We start from the raw sequence: 18,535 nt of genomic DNA on the forward strand, positions 1-18,535 counted from the left end.
ATGCACATTTGTGCGTCAAAACACTGCTTACTGCATGTGGCTGATACATCAATCTTTCTCGAATGGAGTCCAAAAAAAAACCAACACATTTTTTAAGTTACCGTTTGTAGGACGCACCCATTACATTTTTTTGGGGGGGGTCTTTTGGAAAATCATGGTAATAATTGATATGTCCGTTACCAATTTTGGGCACCCTAAATTTGAATCCAACATCTCGCTGCCTGCTACTGTGGTAGGTTACACACACAAAAAATTAATGGTTAGAATTACACCTTGGTACCCTTTAGTCAATAATAAAAAACTGGTATGTCCACATCCAAATTTTAGCTTGCTGTATTTGCAGTGATTATGGCACCACAATTTTTGGTACCCACGACCAAGGAGCCTTTCATAGTGGTATGCTACCTGAGTGCCACTTTTTGGAACCCGGCATCCTGCCGCCGGCCGTTTGTTGGATTTAAAATAAAAATGCTTACAATTCCACCCTTGGTAGCTCATAGTCAGTGTTAAGGCACCAAAAATGTAACAAAACAATAATAAATAACTGATATCTCCTCTATCAATATTTGGCCTGCCATATCTGCTGCGATAGAGCACCGCAATTTTTGATACCCACTATCAGGGAGACTTTCATAGTGCTACAATACATAAGTGCCACATTTTACCAATTTTTTTGTTTTGTTTTGTAGAATTCCACCTTTGGTACTTCACATCAGTGTTTTGCATGAAAAATGAAACAAAAAAATGAATAACTGGTATGTCAATTACCAATTTTTGGCCTGCTTTATCTGCAGTGATTGGGCACAATTTTTGGTACCCACTATCAGGGGTATTCCAATATTAGTACAGTAATCCCTCGTTTATTGCGCGTTACGTTCCAAAAATAACACGCACAAAGTGAAATCCGAGAAGTAGTCAGCTTTATTTTTTTTAATGATTTTACAATGCAATAATGAACTGTAGAATAAAACCAAAAATCAAAACCAGTTTTAAAGCCCAAAATTAGTAATTAGTAAATAATAAGTAATTAGTAAATATAGTAATACAAGATTGGAAACATTGTCACTTGCATATTTCACAGTCCTAACTGTGCATCTTTGTTCTGACTCCGCACATTGTTATGGGTACTTGTTGGCGCGCTTTCTTTTTCCGAGCAAGAAGATGTTTATAAACGGACATGCCCGGACATCGAATTAAAGTGAAGTATCTTATATCATAACAATACACTTGTAATTTCAATTTATTACAAAAGAAATCTAGGTAAAAGTCAGATTTCTAAAGCTGCGCATTTCTCCGTTGCTGTCTGTGTGCCTACATAGTGTGTGCGTTTGCCCTCGGCACGCCTACGAGTCACGTGATCGGCGACCAAGCTGCCAATCAATGTGCTTACTAGCATGTTGGTAATGTGTGAGCGTGTGCGGAGCTGAGCGCACAGAGCGGTTACAGAAGAGACACAGGAGAGACGAAAACAAGCTTTTGAATCCTCTTGCCTTTTGAAATAAATTGACAAGTAAAAAAAACAATACAGTACAGCGTCATTATTTTATTTCTAGAATACAGTAAAGCCCCTGAGCCCGTCAGGATTCGGAGCACAATGCGCTGTAAAAAATATCCACACTGTAAAAAATCTGTGAAGCAGCGAAGCCGTGAAAGATGAACCGTGATAGAGCGAGGGATTCTGTATATTCAGTTTTAGTACACCAATCATCAGTAAAAAGTAAAAAATATATCAAGTACAAGTGGCTTCCTTCTTTGGGTACCATTTATTTAGATGCTTTGCCTAGTATTGGGGAACCACATTTTGGTACGCGTTCCACTGCGAAAGCACACCAAAATAATGATGTGCCACCTTTAGATACCAAAATAGCTGAGTATTTATGGTGTACCACTAATTTGGTACCTTAAGTTTAGGTTTCCAGCTGCAATTGTACTTGACTTTCGGCACCCTAGATTTTTAGTCGTAAGGCATCAAGAAAACAGGTGTACCACTTTTTAGCAAACTACATTTTCAGTGGTAGGATATACAAAATTATGTGACAGGTAGTGTACCACTTTTTGGCAACTGTGCGCGGCAATGGTATAGAACAAGAGTCTTTTTTTTCCCCACCCTTAATTAGAGTGTACCTTTCTGGCAGTACCACATTAACTGTAGTACCATTATGACTGAAGACCACATTTTGGTACTCTGTAATTAGGTATCAGCCTCGATAGTGGAGTACCTCTTTTCAGATCCCACTTTTGAGGTTCCATTCCAGTGAATGATGCTTATATAAACGATCTGTCGAGTATCACATTCTAGCATCCCGATGGATGATATGGAAAAAAAAAAGTTTTTGTTGAGTACCAATTTTTGTTACCCTAACTATAAGTGTTAGCCAAAGTAGTAGGGTAGCAAAGTGGCAACACGTGATTCATCACATGATTGGTTCCATCCCATCTCTGCACACACGGACCCTTCTGTACGGCTTGGTGGAAACGTGTCTTGATGACTTTGATAGCTTAGCTTTTCCCGCCTGCTTCATACCAACAAACCCAGAATCCAAACGACAATCATCTAGAACTTTTTAGGTCAAATTTTGCTAGCGTGGACATGCTGCAGTTAAGTACGCCAATCCACTAGCACTTTACCTGTCGCCAGCAGTAACCTCTTATTCTACAACGCAGGAACCAGAACGCAAACTTTCAGACCCCTCGGTGTGAGAACACCCCCTTGATTGGCAGGGAGTCCCCTCCACCCTCTGTAAGTTCACACTTTCTAGAACACCCCCCCCCCCTCCCCCCTCCCCCCTCCACACACGCACACCACCACCACCACCACCCAACTCCCCGCACGCATGTAGCCTTCCAATAAGCCACTGGAGAACTAAGAACTGGATGTTTGTCACCCGTGGTACAAGCGTGGATATTGGAAGGTAGACGGTCCGGATCAGGGTCATTTTGGCAGCCTGGGAAAATGGGAACGGGGAAGTCTCTACTTCTGATGTCTGCGGGTTGACAAGGGGCAGTCCAAGTGAGGTTTTTCAAACGAGTCCCACCCCCATCCCTCTACCCCTAAGACCAACCCAACTCTGCCCTCTTCCTCCAAAGTGTGTCATTGTGTGCGTTTGAGTGGAGATGTATGTGTGTCCTTGTTACGGAGTGCACATGCTACATGCTATCTAGATGTAGCAGGTGCTCGGCGGCTAACTGGTAAGCAGGCTAACGTCAGAACTAGAGCACTAACCATTTAATAAAGGAGTCATTGACAATAACATCATCTCCACCTGATTGATTGTTAATTAATCAATGTAATCAAACCCCGGCTGTCCAAATGACTGATCCAAATATTTGTCAATCATCTACCTAACCTACCCACCCACTAACTTACCCATGTGTTCCACCACATACCGACTTTCTGACTGTTCTGACCACCGAGGTAAACCGACCTGCCTCTCTGCCTACCGACTTGGTACAGCTACGTGTTCCACTCATCTACTTAGCCACTGTTCCACCTGACCTGTCTACAGTACTTAGCTGCTTAGCTACCACCCTCTTTACCAATTTACCCATGTGTGCTCATTGATCAGATGGGCGATGGACACTCACCATCATACCGAAATGTTCCAACTTTCTGCTGTGGCATCAACTGACCAACTGATATCCCAACCTATACATACTTGCCAACTGTTCAAATTCCAAAGCAAGCAACAACTGATATTCTCCCTGCCTACCAACTTAGTTACCCATGTTTTCCACACACCTAATGATCGATGGCCCACCAACATAATTTCCTCGCTACCTTTCTGCCTATATATCTTACACGTTTGACTGTTAAGAACTCAATGATTTCCTAGCTACCTCCCGTTTGAGCAACTTAACACGTGTTCCACCCTACCTACAAACCAACGAGATAACAAACAGATTACCTTACCTTCCTATCTACCATCGTACTCGTGTTCTACCTATTCACCCATGTGTTCCATCCATCCAACGAGTGACTGACAGATTGATCAATCGATCGTCTCCCTACTTTTTTTTTTACCTACCTCCCTGCCTACCAACCTCATCCACCTGACGACCTTGCCGAGGACCTTCTTACCCATGTGTTCCACCCACTGACATTGAGCTCCTCTCGACATACTCTCATTTCGACCTAGCTTTCTTTCTACCGATACACCCATGTACTCCACTGGCCTACTTAACCAAGTTTTTCACTTTTCTACCAACCTTACAACCGATTGACCAACCGATTTTCTGTACTTTTCTACTTGGCTATTTCTTTCTACCATCTTACCTGTGAGTTCCACCCAACTCACCGAATGACCAAGCTACCTAGTTATCTAACGATATGCTCAAGTATTTCACATACCTTCCAACCCACTGTTTGATCAATCAAACAAATGATCTTCTTTCACCTTACTCCCAAACTGCTCACCAACTGATTAACCAACCAATTTTCTCTACTTTTCTACTTGGCTACCTCTTACTACCAATTTACTCATGAGTTCTACCCTACCTACTTAAATACCAACCGACCTTGTAATCTAACTACATACAGTATGCAAGTGTTTCATGTACCTACCAACCCACTGACTGATTAACCAGACAATTTTTTTTTCACTTTCCTCTCAATCGACCGACCAACTGATTGACCAACCAATTTTCTCTCTCCTCTTCAAATTTTCTACCCCTTCTCTTAATCTACTTATGTGTTCAATCTAACCTACCTTCTTAGCTACATACATACATACCTAGCTAGCTGCGTATGCAAGTGTTTCACATAGTTGCCAACCCACTGACTGATTGAGACCTACCTATCTACCTAGCTCACGAGGGAGCTACTGTACCTATCTACCTAACAACCAACCCACTGACTGGTCGACCAAGCAACCAATTTTCTCCTTACTCTTCTACTCGCCTATCTCCCTGCCGACCAACGGAAGCATAAGTTCCACAAGTATACAGATCGACTGAGCAACCAACCTATCCATGTGTGAGACCATGCTACTGACCGACCTACCTACCTGCTCACTTAACCATCTAGTACCCAATCAACCACTGGCCAACTTACCTGTTGGTTTCACTTAGCATCTTCCTTCCTCTCCTCCTATTTCACCTCGTACCCCCTCCCCAACTTAATCACAGCTCAACTGCATTTATTCCATTTGAAAATCAATCTTTTTTGGTCTTCTTCCTTTCTGTCCTTTTCATCTACTGCCACTACCTTCCTGGCGGTCCTCAGTACACCTCCAGTATGAGAGCCAAGTACCTGGCCACCAACCGCCCAGACCAGAGCCGCCGCTCCGTCCCCAATGACCAGCTGGACCCGGCCAGCCGGCCCCACGCCGCCGCCAGGCCACAGTCTTCGGTCCACTAGTGAACATCCTTGCACACACTGTACAGAAGTTGTAAATATGAATCGTAACTCCACTACTAATTTCATAACTGGTGATGTGCTGTGCCGTGCACTTTTGTGGCTGTATCTATCTCTCTCTCTCTCTTTCTCTCTCTCGCTCTCTCATACACACACACACACACACACACTTGTTTAGGCTAACATCAACATCATAACACCTGAGACTCGTCGATACATCTTTTTTCTGGAAGTCAAGCACTCGGGAGCGTTTCAACCGAGAGGCTGACCTCGTGCCAACATTTACAAAGGTGCCTGAAAAGGATGCTGGGGAAAACGCTTGCTTTCCATTTAAATATGTAACTACATAAATGGGAAGGATAACAGGAAGAAGGACTCTGAAAAAAGCAGAAAACTTTTTGCTTGGTGCTAACATGAGCCGGCGAGAGAAAACCTTTTTTTTTCCCCCCTCAAATATTTTACCACAAGTGATACTGTGATAAACGTTTTATTTGTTTTGTTTTTGGAGCCCTTCATAAGCACAGTTTTTTTTCTTTGAGGTGACTTTTTGGAAGCGAAATGGGACACTGCCAGCGTTGCTTCTGCTCCTGAACACTATGTAAAGACCATAGTAGTGTGTGTATGTGTGCGCTCATGCATCAGTGTGTGTGTGTGTCTGTGTGTGTGCATGTGATATAACCGTGGTGTGGTTTACATCAGTGGTCCCTAACCCCCGGTCCGCGGACCGGTACCGGTCCGTGGATCAACTGGTACCAGGCCGCGTGGGATGCACATGAAATAATGTTTTGGAGATGATTTAGTTAAATGGTGCGCGTGCACCGAACGCGAACGAGGCGAACAAGCGGAGCGTCCTGTATTGTAGTCAATGGAGTTTGCGTGACTGGGCGAGAAGGCTCGTCGGGCGACGCGAATGGAGCGACGCAAATGGCCGCGCGCGGTCACAAGAAGCGCCTTTTGAGTGAAGTTTTTTTTTCTTTACTTTTTCCTCGTTTCGAGTCGCCACAACCATTCAACTTCGGGGACATTCAACGGCTCACGCAGGGCGCAGGAATGAATCATGGCGGCCGCTTTGCGGTTACCGGGAGTGATACAACACAGCCAGCTGAGCTTTCAATACGAAACAGAGCCAAGCAAGAGCCCTCGCCTGGCTTGTCGAAAGAAAAAATCTGAGGCGTAGTGACAAGGATGATGTGTTTTTTTTTAGAGCAGATAGCCCCCCCCCCCCGGTCCGCACTCCAAAATTAAGGCGTTGACCGGGCCACGGTGATCTAAAGGTTAGGGACCACTGGTTTACATCACATTTTATTCAACTTTGTTTACATTTGAGACATCTGGACTCTGCACACATGCACACACACACTAAAATGTCGAGATGGAAAAACAAAGCCTCGTGAAGCTCCTGTGATTATTTTTGACCCTGTATAGATGGTGCTCTTTGTTTAAAGATGAAAGGCTAATGCAATGGAAATGTATTTAATTTCCAGTGCTTTTTTTTTTTTTTTTTTTAAGCGCCATCTAGAGGGGCAAAGATACTATCCAAAGTGCTTCACAAAGCTTCATTTTTCCATCACCACTGAAATGCTTGAGCAGACGTTTGTTCGTCAGTGTGTTTTAGGATTTTATTGTTAACATTTGTAGGCATTTTGACACACTCACATACAGTGTTACCTTGTTCATGTCTTCCCATAATCACACAAATAACAGTTAAAAAAAAACAATGTAAAATCAATCTTTTTTTTTACCTGGAGTAAAAATATCAAGGAAAATAGCAAGCTAAACATGTATTAAAGTTGGTTATTAATCAGAATTCATGTAGTCGCGACATTCAATCAATTAATTAACCCCTGGGGGTATTTTTGACCCAACTCAGACTTTTTATTTTTGATGCGTGATATCAAATAAAAAGCATAGAAAAAAAAACAGTAGGAGGGCAAAATATTGCATAAATTGTCAAAACATGTCAACTTTGAACATGCAGTCCTGCTGTCCCTTCTAAATGCTTGCAAATGGGAGGTTGAGAAGTACACCCAATCAGTATCAAATTTAGCCCATGCTGGGCTCATTTACTGCCATTCAAAATTGGAAATATTGTCAATTTTAGACATACTGAAAACACGATGTTTTATCAGGCATTTCCCCCAATTTTTGGCATTAATCCTTTCAACGGCAACTCGCAAACGGCACGCAATAGAAATTTTGCTGTTGACACCCCAAAACCACCGGGTGGCGCAGGCAACCAACTTATGACATTTGCAAATCTTTCAAAGACTTTAATGATTGGCTTAGCCTGGACTCCCATAGTGCAAAAGTCTTCAAAAGTCATAATAATCTCATTATGACAATAAATATTACTATTCAAATTTCATAATTATATAAATATACAGCATAGTTACTTTTGCTATTATCGCATTTTTAATTTTTTTTGTACTTAAAGGGGGCATAGGTTCCCCCCTCCAAAAAAAATTACGTGTGTATGGATAGAGATGATGCTACTGAATATTTTGAGGGGTTGAAAGTAAATATATATTCATATTTGACTATGTTATGACCCTTTCAAAGTCAGCCCAAGTTGGGTGATAATTAGGCCGAGTGAAATAAATCCCCGGACACTCAGGGGTTAATGTACTTAAACATGGATTTAATACTTAAGTATCTGGGATTTAATGTATGTACTCTTAAAAATGGTCCCAAATGAAAATCTGCGATGAAGCGGCAATAACCAAAGCGCCATTTAGCGAAGGAACACTGTACACAACCACATGCATACATTTTCACAATAGCAACCTAACAAAAGTTTTTTCTTTTTTTTTTTTTTTTAGGCTAAAAAGATAAAAGATACACCTCACAACTAAAAACGATGAGTCATGCATGCCAGGCCAGTAGTTGTCAAAGTCACTGCGCGAAGAAAGACACATACGTTTCACTCTGCACGTATGTATAGACTAAGGCGGCGCATTGTGTTTTAGCGTTTAGTTGGTTATTTTGACGTCCACTTTTTCCTTGCATTACATTTGTACAATTTTGCCATTAAAATGAAAGAACATTTTTATGATATCACACACACTATTTTTGTTTACGTGACAACAACTTTAAAAACTAAACGCAACATAATTTTTACACACGTCGCAAATGACTGCTTGGCAAAGTGCCACTAGCAAAAAATGCTACCTTGTCTGAGAAAGGACGTTAGCGTATATGCTAGCTTTCTCTTACATATGTACAAATCACAATTTTTAGTGCTTGTACAAGAAGGCTAACCTTGTTTTAATGAGAACAGCAGATTGTCGAGCATTTTTTAATCATTTGCCGTAGACATATAAATATTAGCATCGTGAGAGCTTCGTAGTCAGATTGGAGGGTTGTCTAATTTGCGACCCTCTACAGCATTAGCACATTTGATTTAGTGGATTTAATGACCAGTTCTCGTATTAGCGAGGCAATCTTTCATTTTATAGGCTAACTATTCCCCTTAACTGCGTCGTGCTATGTTCAACCAGGGTTTGACGCCTTTCATAATGTTGTTAAAATCTTTCCATGATCCTGAAATCACCAACATGTTTTTTTTTTTTTTTTTTTTTTTTTTTTTTTTATTCTTGTCTTATAACATATTGAACGTTAAAAGGGGGGGGGACAAGATAGATGTTTTTCTACAGTACAGCTGTTTTATTTTTTTTTCTCCATGATTCCACTAAGAAAGAAACAAAGTATTAATGATGTACATGTCCAAACTGTGGTCACGACATAATTCAAGCTGGAAAATAAATGTTGAAAAACAAAACAAAATATAACATTAAAGGTACTTTAACATTGATTTGGTCTCAGGTTTGACTTGTTTTGATTACCATGTAGTGGTCATTAGATGAATTGAATATGGTCTGTTGATTTGCATAAAATGTATGATGGCTTTGCCAACAGTGCACCGCTAGTATTCTTATTAAGTCATTTAATTACAATACAAGTGGTATTTTGATTATATAAATTAAAAAAAAAAACTAAAGGCTGTTAGATTTAACGATATTTAGTGTGTGTATTTATGTAGAAAAATGAAGTGCAAACATCGACAAATATTTTGATTGTAATCTTGATCATAGTATTTTATATACATATTTAATTGGCGGTCATACAACACCAAAATTTGACTATTTAGTTGTAAATAAATAAATAAATAAAAGTGTTAAAGTAAGGTCAATTGCTTTCAATGTTTTGAGTAGTTTTAGTTGCAATATTTAATGTCTTATATTTGCATTTGCTTCAGTTATTTGTTTTGCTTTGAAATAAATGTTTTATGGCCTTATATTTCAATTATATACTCTATTTGGCATTTTAGACAGTACTTTAATGGCAAAATTCAAACATTTTTGTCAAATTTTGAGTTGATCATATTAACTAGAATTTTCTATACATATTCATTCTCTGGTAGCTGGCAACGCAGTTAGGCAAGTCTCCCAACAATAAATATAGAAATATTTTAGTCTTCAATAGTATTGAGTATAACAGTAAATACAGTAGAACTCTACAATGAAATCACAACATGGGACTTTTCACAATAGCAAAAAGCAAATTGTTACCTCTGAAAATTGTTGGGTTCCCTGGGATTCAAGACACTAAAAAACTATCAGTCCCAACGGAAATGTTTGGAGTATTGCTTTTTAGTGTGCAATTTTTGGTACTCCAAACAAAATTTAATGGTCAAAGTGAGCAAAAACAACATATTAATGTCACAGTAAAATGTATCGTGTGTAAATGCTCAGCTTCAATATGTCAACATTTGTTCGTGTTCTCGATCTTCCGAAGCGTTTCGTTTTGGCTTATTCTTGTCTGATTGTGTATTGAACATATTCTGATAATTATCTATCACAATTGTAATATGATAATTTTGAATGTTTGTGAGTAGGCATGGGAAGATATCACAATCTGACGTTATCATAAAATAACCTTGAGCAAACATATCACTAATGAAATTACAGGTCTAAAATACAGTATATCATTTTAAAATCCTTTAGTGTAGTCCACACGGAACAGATTTTCCGCAACTCGTAACTTACGGAATTTTTTAGAACGGACAACAATGGCAGACAAACCATTGCTCATGGAAGTTCCCCCGTAAAAACACCTTCATGATTCATCTGAAAAGAAATACTGCGATCTAAATACTGTTTAGTCTGTTTAGACCGTTTGAATCGACTAGGATTCGCTACCTCTGTTATAGAGTACAGTGGACCTCGGATTTGTGATGTCCCTGCCTTACGTTTTTCTCGTCTTCCGATGTGGACTGCAACGTTTTTTTTTGTCTCCGCTTAACGCCATTTTTTCGCCTTACGGAAAAAAAAATAAATAAATATATAAAAACTTCTCAAACATTATGGTCAGAGTGCGCGCATGTCTACTAGGGGCAATGCGTCACTACACGCATCACTGCTTAGAGCACGACAATGCTGGTCCGCTATTGGTAGGCGTCACGACTCCCTAAGATACTGGTCTACTTTTGGTCGGCGTCACGGGTCACTAAGATACTGGTCTGGTATTGGTCAGCTCACGGGGTCACAAAGATGGCTGCCTAAAGTCTTTATCTCGTGTGAGAATTTTGTATTTATTGTGCATTTTAGTGCTTAATTCAAACTTGAATTGGTCAACCATGAGTCCCAGGATTGCTAGTGATGTTAAAGAGAGACGTAAGAAGATGATTAGAATAGAAACAAAGCTGGAGATAATAAATATGAAGAACGCTAACCTATTCTAGCCTAGGCTACCCTCACTAGGGAATGTGGCCATAACAAGCTTGTCACTTCACTTTGAAAGTAAATAAATCCTTTATATTTTTTGTTTATTATGTTATTTAATTGTATACATGTATATTATATATAAGTAGCACTTACTATACTATTTTGATACCAATTTTTACACGCAGGGTTTTTACACGGGGTTTTACACGCATTAGCTAATTAACATAGGTTTGGATTGCCTGCCATACGGCGAATTCGCGTTGCGATCCCAACCGCTGATTAATCTTGTAAATCGGGGACCCACTGTAGTTTGTATGCTGTAGACTCCATTTACTGCCACCTCTAGTATGGGGGAATATTGTCTGACTGCAGTGGAAAGACGCTTCGAGTATAAAGTGCTGCAAAATGCTTGCGTAAATGCTTTGTGTAAAGTGTAAACCAAGCTAAACTTTTTTTTCTGCAGGCTTGTTTTCACTGTAGGGAATTTCAACGCAATGCAAATGCAGAAAAAAAAAACCAAAAACATTTCATGTCATCCAACAGTGGGATTTTTCCATGTATGAAGAAGAAAAAAGGAAAGGCTTCTATGCATGGATTATTTTTTCACACTGGGGGATTTTTTTTTTTTTTTCGTTATTGAGGAGTTTTACTGTATTCAATAATTTGGTCAATGAGACTTTTCATGACACATTCTGGATTCTGGAAGTGGTCCCAGTCGAGTTGTAATCCAATGGGAACGTTTAGGAGTTGTAGTACCACTTTCAGCCGTCAAATGTAGCCAAACATTTGCGCAAAATCCTTTATTTCGTCATTGTAGTCAATAAAATCGACTCCAAGTGTCCAGATACTGGAGCAACAGCTAATAATGCATCACTTATAATGTCTCACACACATTCATATGAAAGACACGCAATTTCGACAAAACTTTATTCATACACAGCGACCCAATGTGAATATATTAGTTTCTTTTAAACATTCCTTTATAACAATGTTTTGTATTGACCCTTAAAACACACAAAATACATATGATCATTGGCTTGTGCAATTATACGTTCCTGTTTTTTGGGAGGTTAATGATGAATGGCTTCAGTAACAAAGCCCCCCCCCCAAAAAAAAAGTATAAACTGATCAAAATACTTCTGTATGCTTCATAAACAAATGTAAAAGTTTGCCGTTGACAGCGAGGTTATCTTTCTTTTGGTGTAAGTCATTTAGTTGGTTAGCGTAGCATAGTTTCAATGCAAAGCCAACCCCCCTACAAAGTAGACAAAACCTTCTGTTGTTGCTGATATTGATATAAACTATTTTGGTACTGCTTTTCAAAAGGTTAACTTATATATATATATATATATATATCTATATATATATATATATATATATCTATATCTATATATATATATATATATATATATATATATATATATATATATATATATATATATATATATATATATATATATTTGAGATATATATATATATATATATATATATATATATATATATATATATATATATATATATATATATATATGGCATGCCATTCAGGAAATTAATATTTGAATATATTGATTGATGTTTGAATATATAATGAAACCCCGAATATATTGATTGATGCTTGAATATGTTGAATGAAGCCTGACTATACTGAATGAAACTTTGAATATATGGAATGAAGCTTTACTGAACCCAAGTCACTTCAGGTGATAGCTTTCTGAATTTGCTAGCTTAACAAAATGGCATCAGCTGAAATATTCCAGTACTTTACTGAACTGGAAAACTTCTTTGCTACAGGTTCTACTCCAAATGAACCTAACAGTTTGGAAACTATTATCACGTCACATTGAGGATCATATCTCTGTAGTGCTTATGAGTAATAATATTCAACAAAACATTGCTGAGAGAACATTATTCATCCTACTAGAAGGACTCTACGAGTCTAAGGGAAATGTTGGCAGAAATAACAGTCCAGCTGGAAGTTGATGGACAAGCGCATGGCATGGGCACACATTCTGCTTCTCAGAGAGGAAGACCATCTGAAGAGTGTTCTCAGTGTTATGTAGAAGATCTCTGTCCCCACCTCGGAGCAGCAGCATCAAATAGAGCAGGGGTGTGCAATTCCAGGCCTCGGGGGCCGGTGTCCTGCATGTTTTCCTGTTTTCTCTTATCAAACACACCTGATTCAAATGATTAGGATTATTCCCAAGCTCCAGCAGAGCTTGTTGATGAGCTAATGGTTTAAATCAGGTGTGTTAGGGAGAGAAAACTGGAAAACATGCAGGACACCGGCCCTCGAGGGCTGGAGTTGCCCACCCCTGAAATAGAGGTAATGTGTTCTACCGCTGTTTAAGCCATTTACAGCTCAAACACACACATTTTTTTTATCCACAGACAACAGCGAACAGTTATTCAAACATGCAACCAGGTGTTTGTTTACCTGGAGTCTCGCCCGCGTACTGAGCGCTATGCAAAGTCTTGCGAGATGTCACTGATCTCTAGCGAGACTATGCCTGTGCTTAGTTTTACTCGTTTCTTCAAGGTGTCCGCCGCCTCCAGGTAAACAAACACCTTGTTGCATGTTTGAATAACTATTTGCTGTTGTGTGTGGAAACAAAATGCAGGTGTGTGAGCTCTAGATAGCTTGTACAGCAGAATACCCTACCTACAGCTGCTGCTGCTCGGAGGTGGAGACAGAGAGATCTACTACAGAACAGGAGACGTGGAGAGAACAATCTTCAGATTCATTATTCTAGAGGTAAAATACTACGAAAATATGGCCCATGGTTGTTTTTGCTTGGAATAACCAAAGGATTCGCAAACGTTTCCACTTCCGGATCCCTAAACTGACACAAACTGAGATGTAGCGGAGAAGTACAGTAACCCCTCGTTTATCGCGGGGGTTACGTTCCAAAAATAACAGGCGCAAAGTGAAATCCGTGAAGTAGCCAGCTTTATTTTTTTTAATTTTACAATGCAATACTAAACTATAGAATAAAACCAAAAATCAAAACCTGTTTTAAAGCCCCAATTTTTTTTAAAACAATAATTTTAATATAGTAATACAAAGTTGGAAACATTGTCACTCACATATTTCACAGTCCCAGCTATGCCTTTTCGTCCTGAACACACACATTATTATGAGTAGTTGTTGAGCTCTTTCTTTTTCTGAGCAAGATTTTTATAAACGGATATGCCTGGACATCGAATTAAAGTGAAGCCTCTTACATCCTAACAATACACTTGAAATTTGAATCTATTGCTAAAGAAATCAAGGCAAAAGTCAGATTTCCAAAGCTGCGCATTTCTCCATTGCTGTCTGTGTGTCAACATAGTGTGTGCGCTTGCTCTTGGCACGCCTACGAGTCACGTGATCGGCTCCCAGAGCCCAAGCTGTCAATCAATGTGCTTACTGGCACGTTCGCACACGGCAGTTAGAGGAGAGACACAGGAGAGACAAAAGCAAGCTTTTGGATCCTCTTGCCTTTTGTAATAAATTGACAAGTGAAAAACCAATACAGTACAGCGTCAATATTTTATTTTGAGACAGTAAAGCCCCTGAGCCATTCAGGATTCAGAGCACAACGCGCTGTAAAAAATATTTATCCACACTAAAAAATTTGTGAAGCAGCGAACCCGTGAAAGATGAACCGCGATACAGCGAGGGATTACTGTATACAATTTCACAAAGCAAATACTCAAGTAAATGTCCTGAAATCCTTATTTAAAAACGATTGGGTACATGTACTTAATTACTGTCCATGACCTAACAGGTCAGGTATGTACATTTGCTACAGTATTTATGCTGAATTGGCAATGAACCAGTCCACACATAGCAGGAACACATAACCGTTATGCAGAAGGCCTTATACATACAATACAGGCTTCTGCTGAAGTAATTTTATTTGGGCTCACTTCAACTTTTACAGTACTGGTAAAGGAAAGGTAAAACATGCACTGTATGCATCATGAAAATATTTGACCATGGAACTGTAAATGGTCCATAATGCATGGAAATTCTGCTCTTTACAAAACACAATATACAAAAATGTACCTCTCACACCCTTCCAAACCCTGGTGAATTGCGTATGGCAAAATCCATATCTGATTTCACTTATGATCCTGTCATGTCTGACATAAATTGACTTCTGATGAAACAGTTTTTTCACAAGAAATCCATTCAAAGTTTGTGTGGGGGTAAAAGATGGCTCAACTAGTTTGTTGTAGCATGGCAGCAGGATTTGTAACCTAATGGAGAGAAAACAGTACATGAAACAGTAATCTGGTCAAATGAAACTGGGGACAAAAGGTGAATTCTCGCCCACTTTGTCACACAACTGTTGAAGCTAAAAGAGCACACTACAGTAAAAGGAAATGATATAGTGTCAATACATGCAAGCACTAAAAATTACGCTGTCATAATATACTGTGCTGTGGTATTCTTGCAAATATCTAATGAAAACAGGAACAAATATGATAAATGAATTCCAAAAGTTACCTGCGTCCCTCCAGAGCTGGCTGGAAGGCTGCCGTTATGGCCTGCATTACTTTGTCAGAATCCCAGTCACAGCCAAATTCCAAGGCAGCCTCATGTGGCCGTTTTCAAAAAGCCAAGCTTTTTGGTACGCCTTGGTACATGTGTAGCTTTGTCGTCTGGCAGGAGAATTACCTCCTTGAAAAAGGACTGAGTCATAGAACGTGAACTACCTTGTGCCAGAAACCTTAAAAACATTAAACAAATTATATAACTATGTGTAGACTCAAGCAATGTTGACAATAAACTTTTTACAGTGTGTGTGTGTATATATATATATATATATATATATATATATATATATATATATATATATATATATATATATATATATATATATATATATATATATATATAATTGTTTTTGATAGACAACATCTATGTCTTAGGCTATATGATGATTGATACAGCAAAACAAGATATTAATCCCATTGTAATCTCCACCAGGCATAATCTCACCATGCATGTGTATGGCCGCTGTGTGAGTAACGTCACAATGTGTCACCAATCATCTACATTCAATACTAAAGTAAATATTGAGCCTGCATTGATCTATGGTTGTGGGCAGTGCTTAATTTGTCCATGAATAGGTCCTGGAACAGCCAGAGAGAGCTGTTCCAGCACGGTCAGAGGGAGAGAAAATGTCCTGTGTCAGGAATGATCTGATGACTTCTTCCACCACTGCATGCGTGTTTCAGGGTGTGTTAAAGGAGCCATCCGTCTAAAACACCTCACATGATTTGATTAAAGCTTTAGGACTCAGTGTGAATCTGGTGGTCAAACTATACATTTTGAATGAACAATCTGAATAACTGGCACATTCAAAAATGTATTTTATACTGTTAATAAAATTCCCTGACAACATGTATGGGTGTCAGGGATGCAAACACAGGTATGATGAAAAAAGAGACCGCTTTCTAACCTTTAGGGGGTATGCTCCCTCGGAAGAAAATGTTGTCAATTTTAAAGTTAAAATACCTATCTTTTACTCTAAAGAACAATCATTCAGGCTAGGAAATATATGTAAAATATGGCCCCAGTCAGTCCACTTTTAAATCGGGGGTCTGGGGGGGTCCACCACCTGGAAAATGTTAGTTACTGAATTTACTGCATTCTGGTGAATCTTAGTGCAGGTGTTTCACCGACTAAGGAGCCAGGAACTGCTTAGAACAATGTAGGATACTGTTGAATGGACCTTAGATACAATCAGCTACTGTATATCATCAGGAGGAAGACAACTCAAGGATTCCTGTCCCACCAATACGTATAGAGTTAAATAAGTAGGCTGGCACATATACTTAAAAAACAGCAAATGAGTGGGCATCATTTTTCTTGTTTTTTCTACATGACGTCATGTGTGAAGTGTTATTGTGACATAATGTCGCTAATGGATAACTTGTGGACATATTTGTGTTTTTCTTCTGGAGCTTCTGATCCTCAGTTTATAGTGACTGTCCTGGAGAACAGAGAGCTGTCAGTGTTTAAACACTGTGGAGACTTTTATTAAGACTTTCTGATCTGTGTGAGCTGAAGAGGCTGAACAACAGGGTGAATGACTGAGAACTGACAAAGACAGATGAGTCACGTCACACACTGCATTACTCTGACTCAGCATCACTAAATTAGCTGGCGTTTATTTTCTTTTTTGTAATCACAGACTAACCAGCTCATTGGTTCAAAAAGTCGATCTCTATCTCTCTGTGTGTGTCTCCCTCTTTTTCTCTCTCTCTGCTCCACCTTTCCTTTCATCCATCCATCTTCAGGCGCAGGTTTAAGGATTAGCTTGTGCGCAAAAGTTACCACAGAGTGGTCACGGAGCGTTTTTCCCCCTTATATTGGCCACTCGCGTCCCAGTGCGCTTTCGCGTTGCGTTCACAACACTTAAGATTGCTCCGGCACAATTTAAGCTCTGGTTGTGGTTGATTCTAATTGCATCTACATGAACAGCTTCTCTTTCAGTTCATTCAATCCCCGCACCCGCTGCTCCTCTCCAATCCCTGAACTCTAGGTGCCGTGTCAGAGCGAAGTGCCATAACGCACGTTGAGTTTCACCTTCATTAAATCACCTGAACACGATGCCAAGCTGACCATGTAGGCGCACAAACACATCTCTACAAGTTTTCTGTGAATAGCTCTACTTTGAAGGTTATTTTTTCTTTTCTCATTTTCTACTTGTACAAAGACCACATATTGCTCCGCCTCACCTAAATAATTGTTTTCACGTGCCTTTTTATTGGGCATCATCCTCGACTTTACATGAACATTAAGAGAAAATGTCTAAAAGTGTATATGCTACAAGTCGCCAAAGACACGAGCCTGCAAAGAGTCGCCTAGCTAGGCGCATTTATTGACTGCGCACTTTCTTTACATGCCTAGTGGAGATCAGAACTAAATTGTAGCATGTCTATATCTTTATGGACTCTACTGAGAGCCCTTGCTTAGTTTTAAATTCTTACCTCTTACGTCTTGTGCCCTTTCTTGTGAACGGGCGCAGATTATAGAGAGGGGCTGTGGTGGGGCATTGCTGTGACGTTGATGGCATGTTGAGGTTGGCATGAGAAACTGCAGCCTGGCCTGTTGTCGTTAAGCCCAGATCTGCCGCGATTAAATAGAGACTGGACCTCTTCGTCCGAAGTAAGGTATTGGGTCCGGGTCTCTGGGGGATTTTGGCTTGTACATGCATTCGCCAGTGCATTGACGATATCCTTGTTGCTTAAAATAGCTGCAAATATATTGCGTGCTGAATGGCTCATTTTGCAGAGTCCGAACGACAGGTAGGCTACAAGATGGCGGCAATGATTACGTCAAACTTGAGTCATATTCGGGGTTTCATTCAATATATTCAAGCTTCAATCAATATATTCAAGCATCATTCAATATTTTCGGGGTTTCATTCAATATGTTCAAGCTTCAATCAATATATTCTGGGTT

The 18,535-nt window shown here is 39.5% G+C and overlaps 2 protein-coding genes across 8 annotated transcripts in view; one reads left to right on the plus strand and one right to left on the minus strand.

The window, feature by feature from the left end:
* LOC148420611 (protein tweety homolog 3-like) overlaps positions 1-18,535 on the plus strand; it is a 97,612-nt gene that overhangs the window by 39,027 nt on the left and 40,050 nt on the right. For 3 of the 5 annotated variants that reach the window (XM_088420220.1, XM_088420218.1, XM_088420219.1), the window contains 2 exons: positions 2,665-2,740; positions 5,222-9,164. The exons of 1 other annotated variant lie outside the window; for it this stretch is intronic. In XM_088420220.1, coding sequence (XP_088276346.1) covers positions 2,665-2,740; positions 5,222-5,356 — 211 coding nt within the window. In that variant the 3' untranslated portion in view covers positions 5,357-9,164. Of the gene's footprint in view, positions 1-2,664; positions 2,741-5,221; positions 9,165-18,535 lie in introns of those variants that run through there. One more of the 5 variants, XM_088420221.1, reaches the window with a different exon arrangement.
* Positions 14,587-18,535, minus strand: part of LOC148420613 (beta-1,3-N-acetylglucosaminyltransferase lunatic fringe-like) — a 40,969-nt gene continuing 37,020 nt past the window's right edge. For 2 of the 3 annotated variants that reach the window (XM_088419237.1, XM_088419235.1), the window contains 3 exons: positions 18,061-18,326; positions 15,569-15,791; positions 14,587-15,318 (listed from right to left, as the gene is read on the minus strand). The gene's annotated coding sequence lies outside the window, so the exon portion shown is untranslated. The remainder of the gene's footprint in view (positions 15,319-15,568; positions 15,792-18,060; positions 18,327-18,535) is intronic. The other variant, XM_088419236.1, reaches the window with a different exon arrangement.

Source organism: Hippichthys cyanospilos, chromosome 7 (assembly GCF_059441005.1).
Source record: "Hippichthys cyanospilos isolate Australia breed blue-spotted pipefish chromosome 7, RoL_Hcya_1.0, whole genome shotgun sequence".
NCBI classification, from domain to species: domain Eukaryota; kingdom Metazoa; phylum Chordata; class Actinopteri; order Syngnathiformes; family Syngnathidae; genus Hippichthys; species Hippichthys cyanospilos.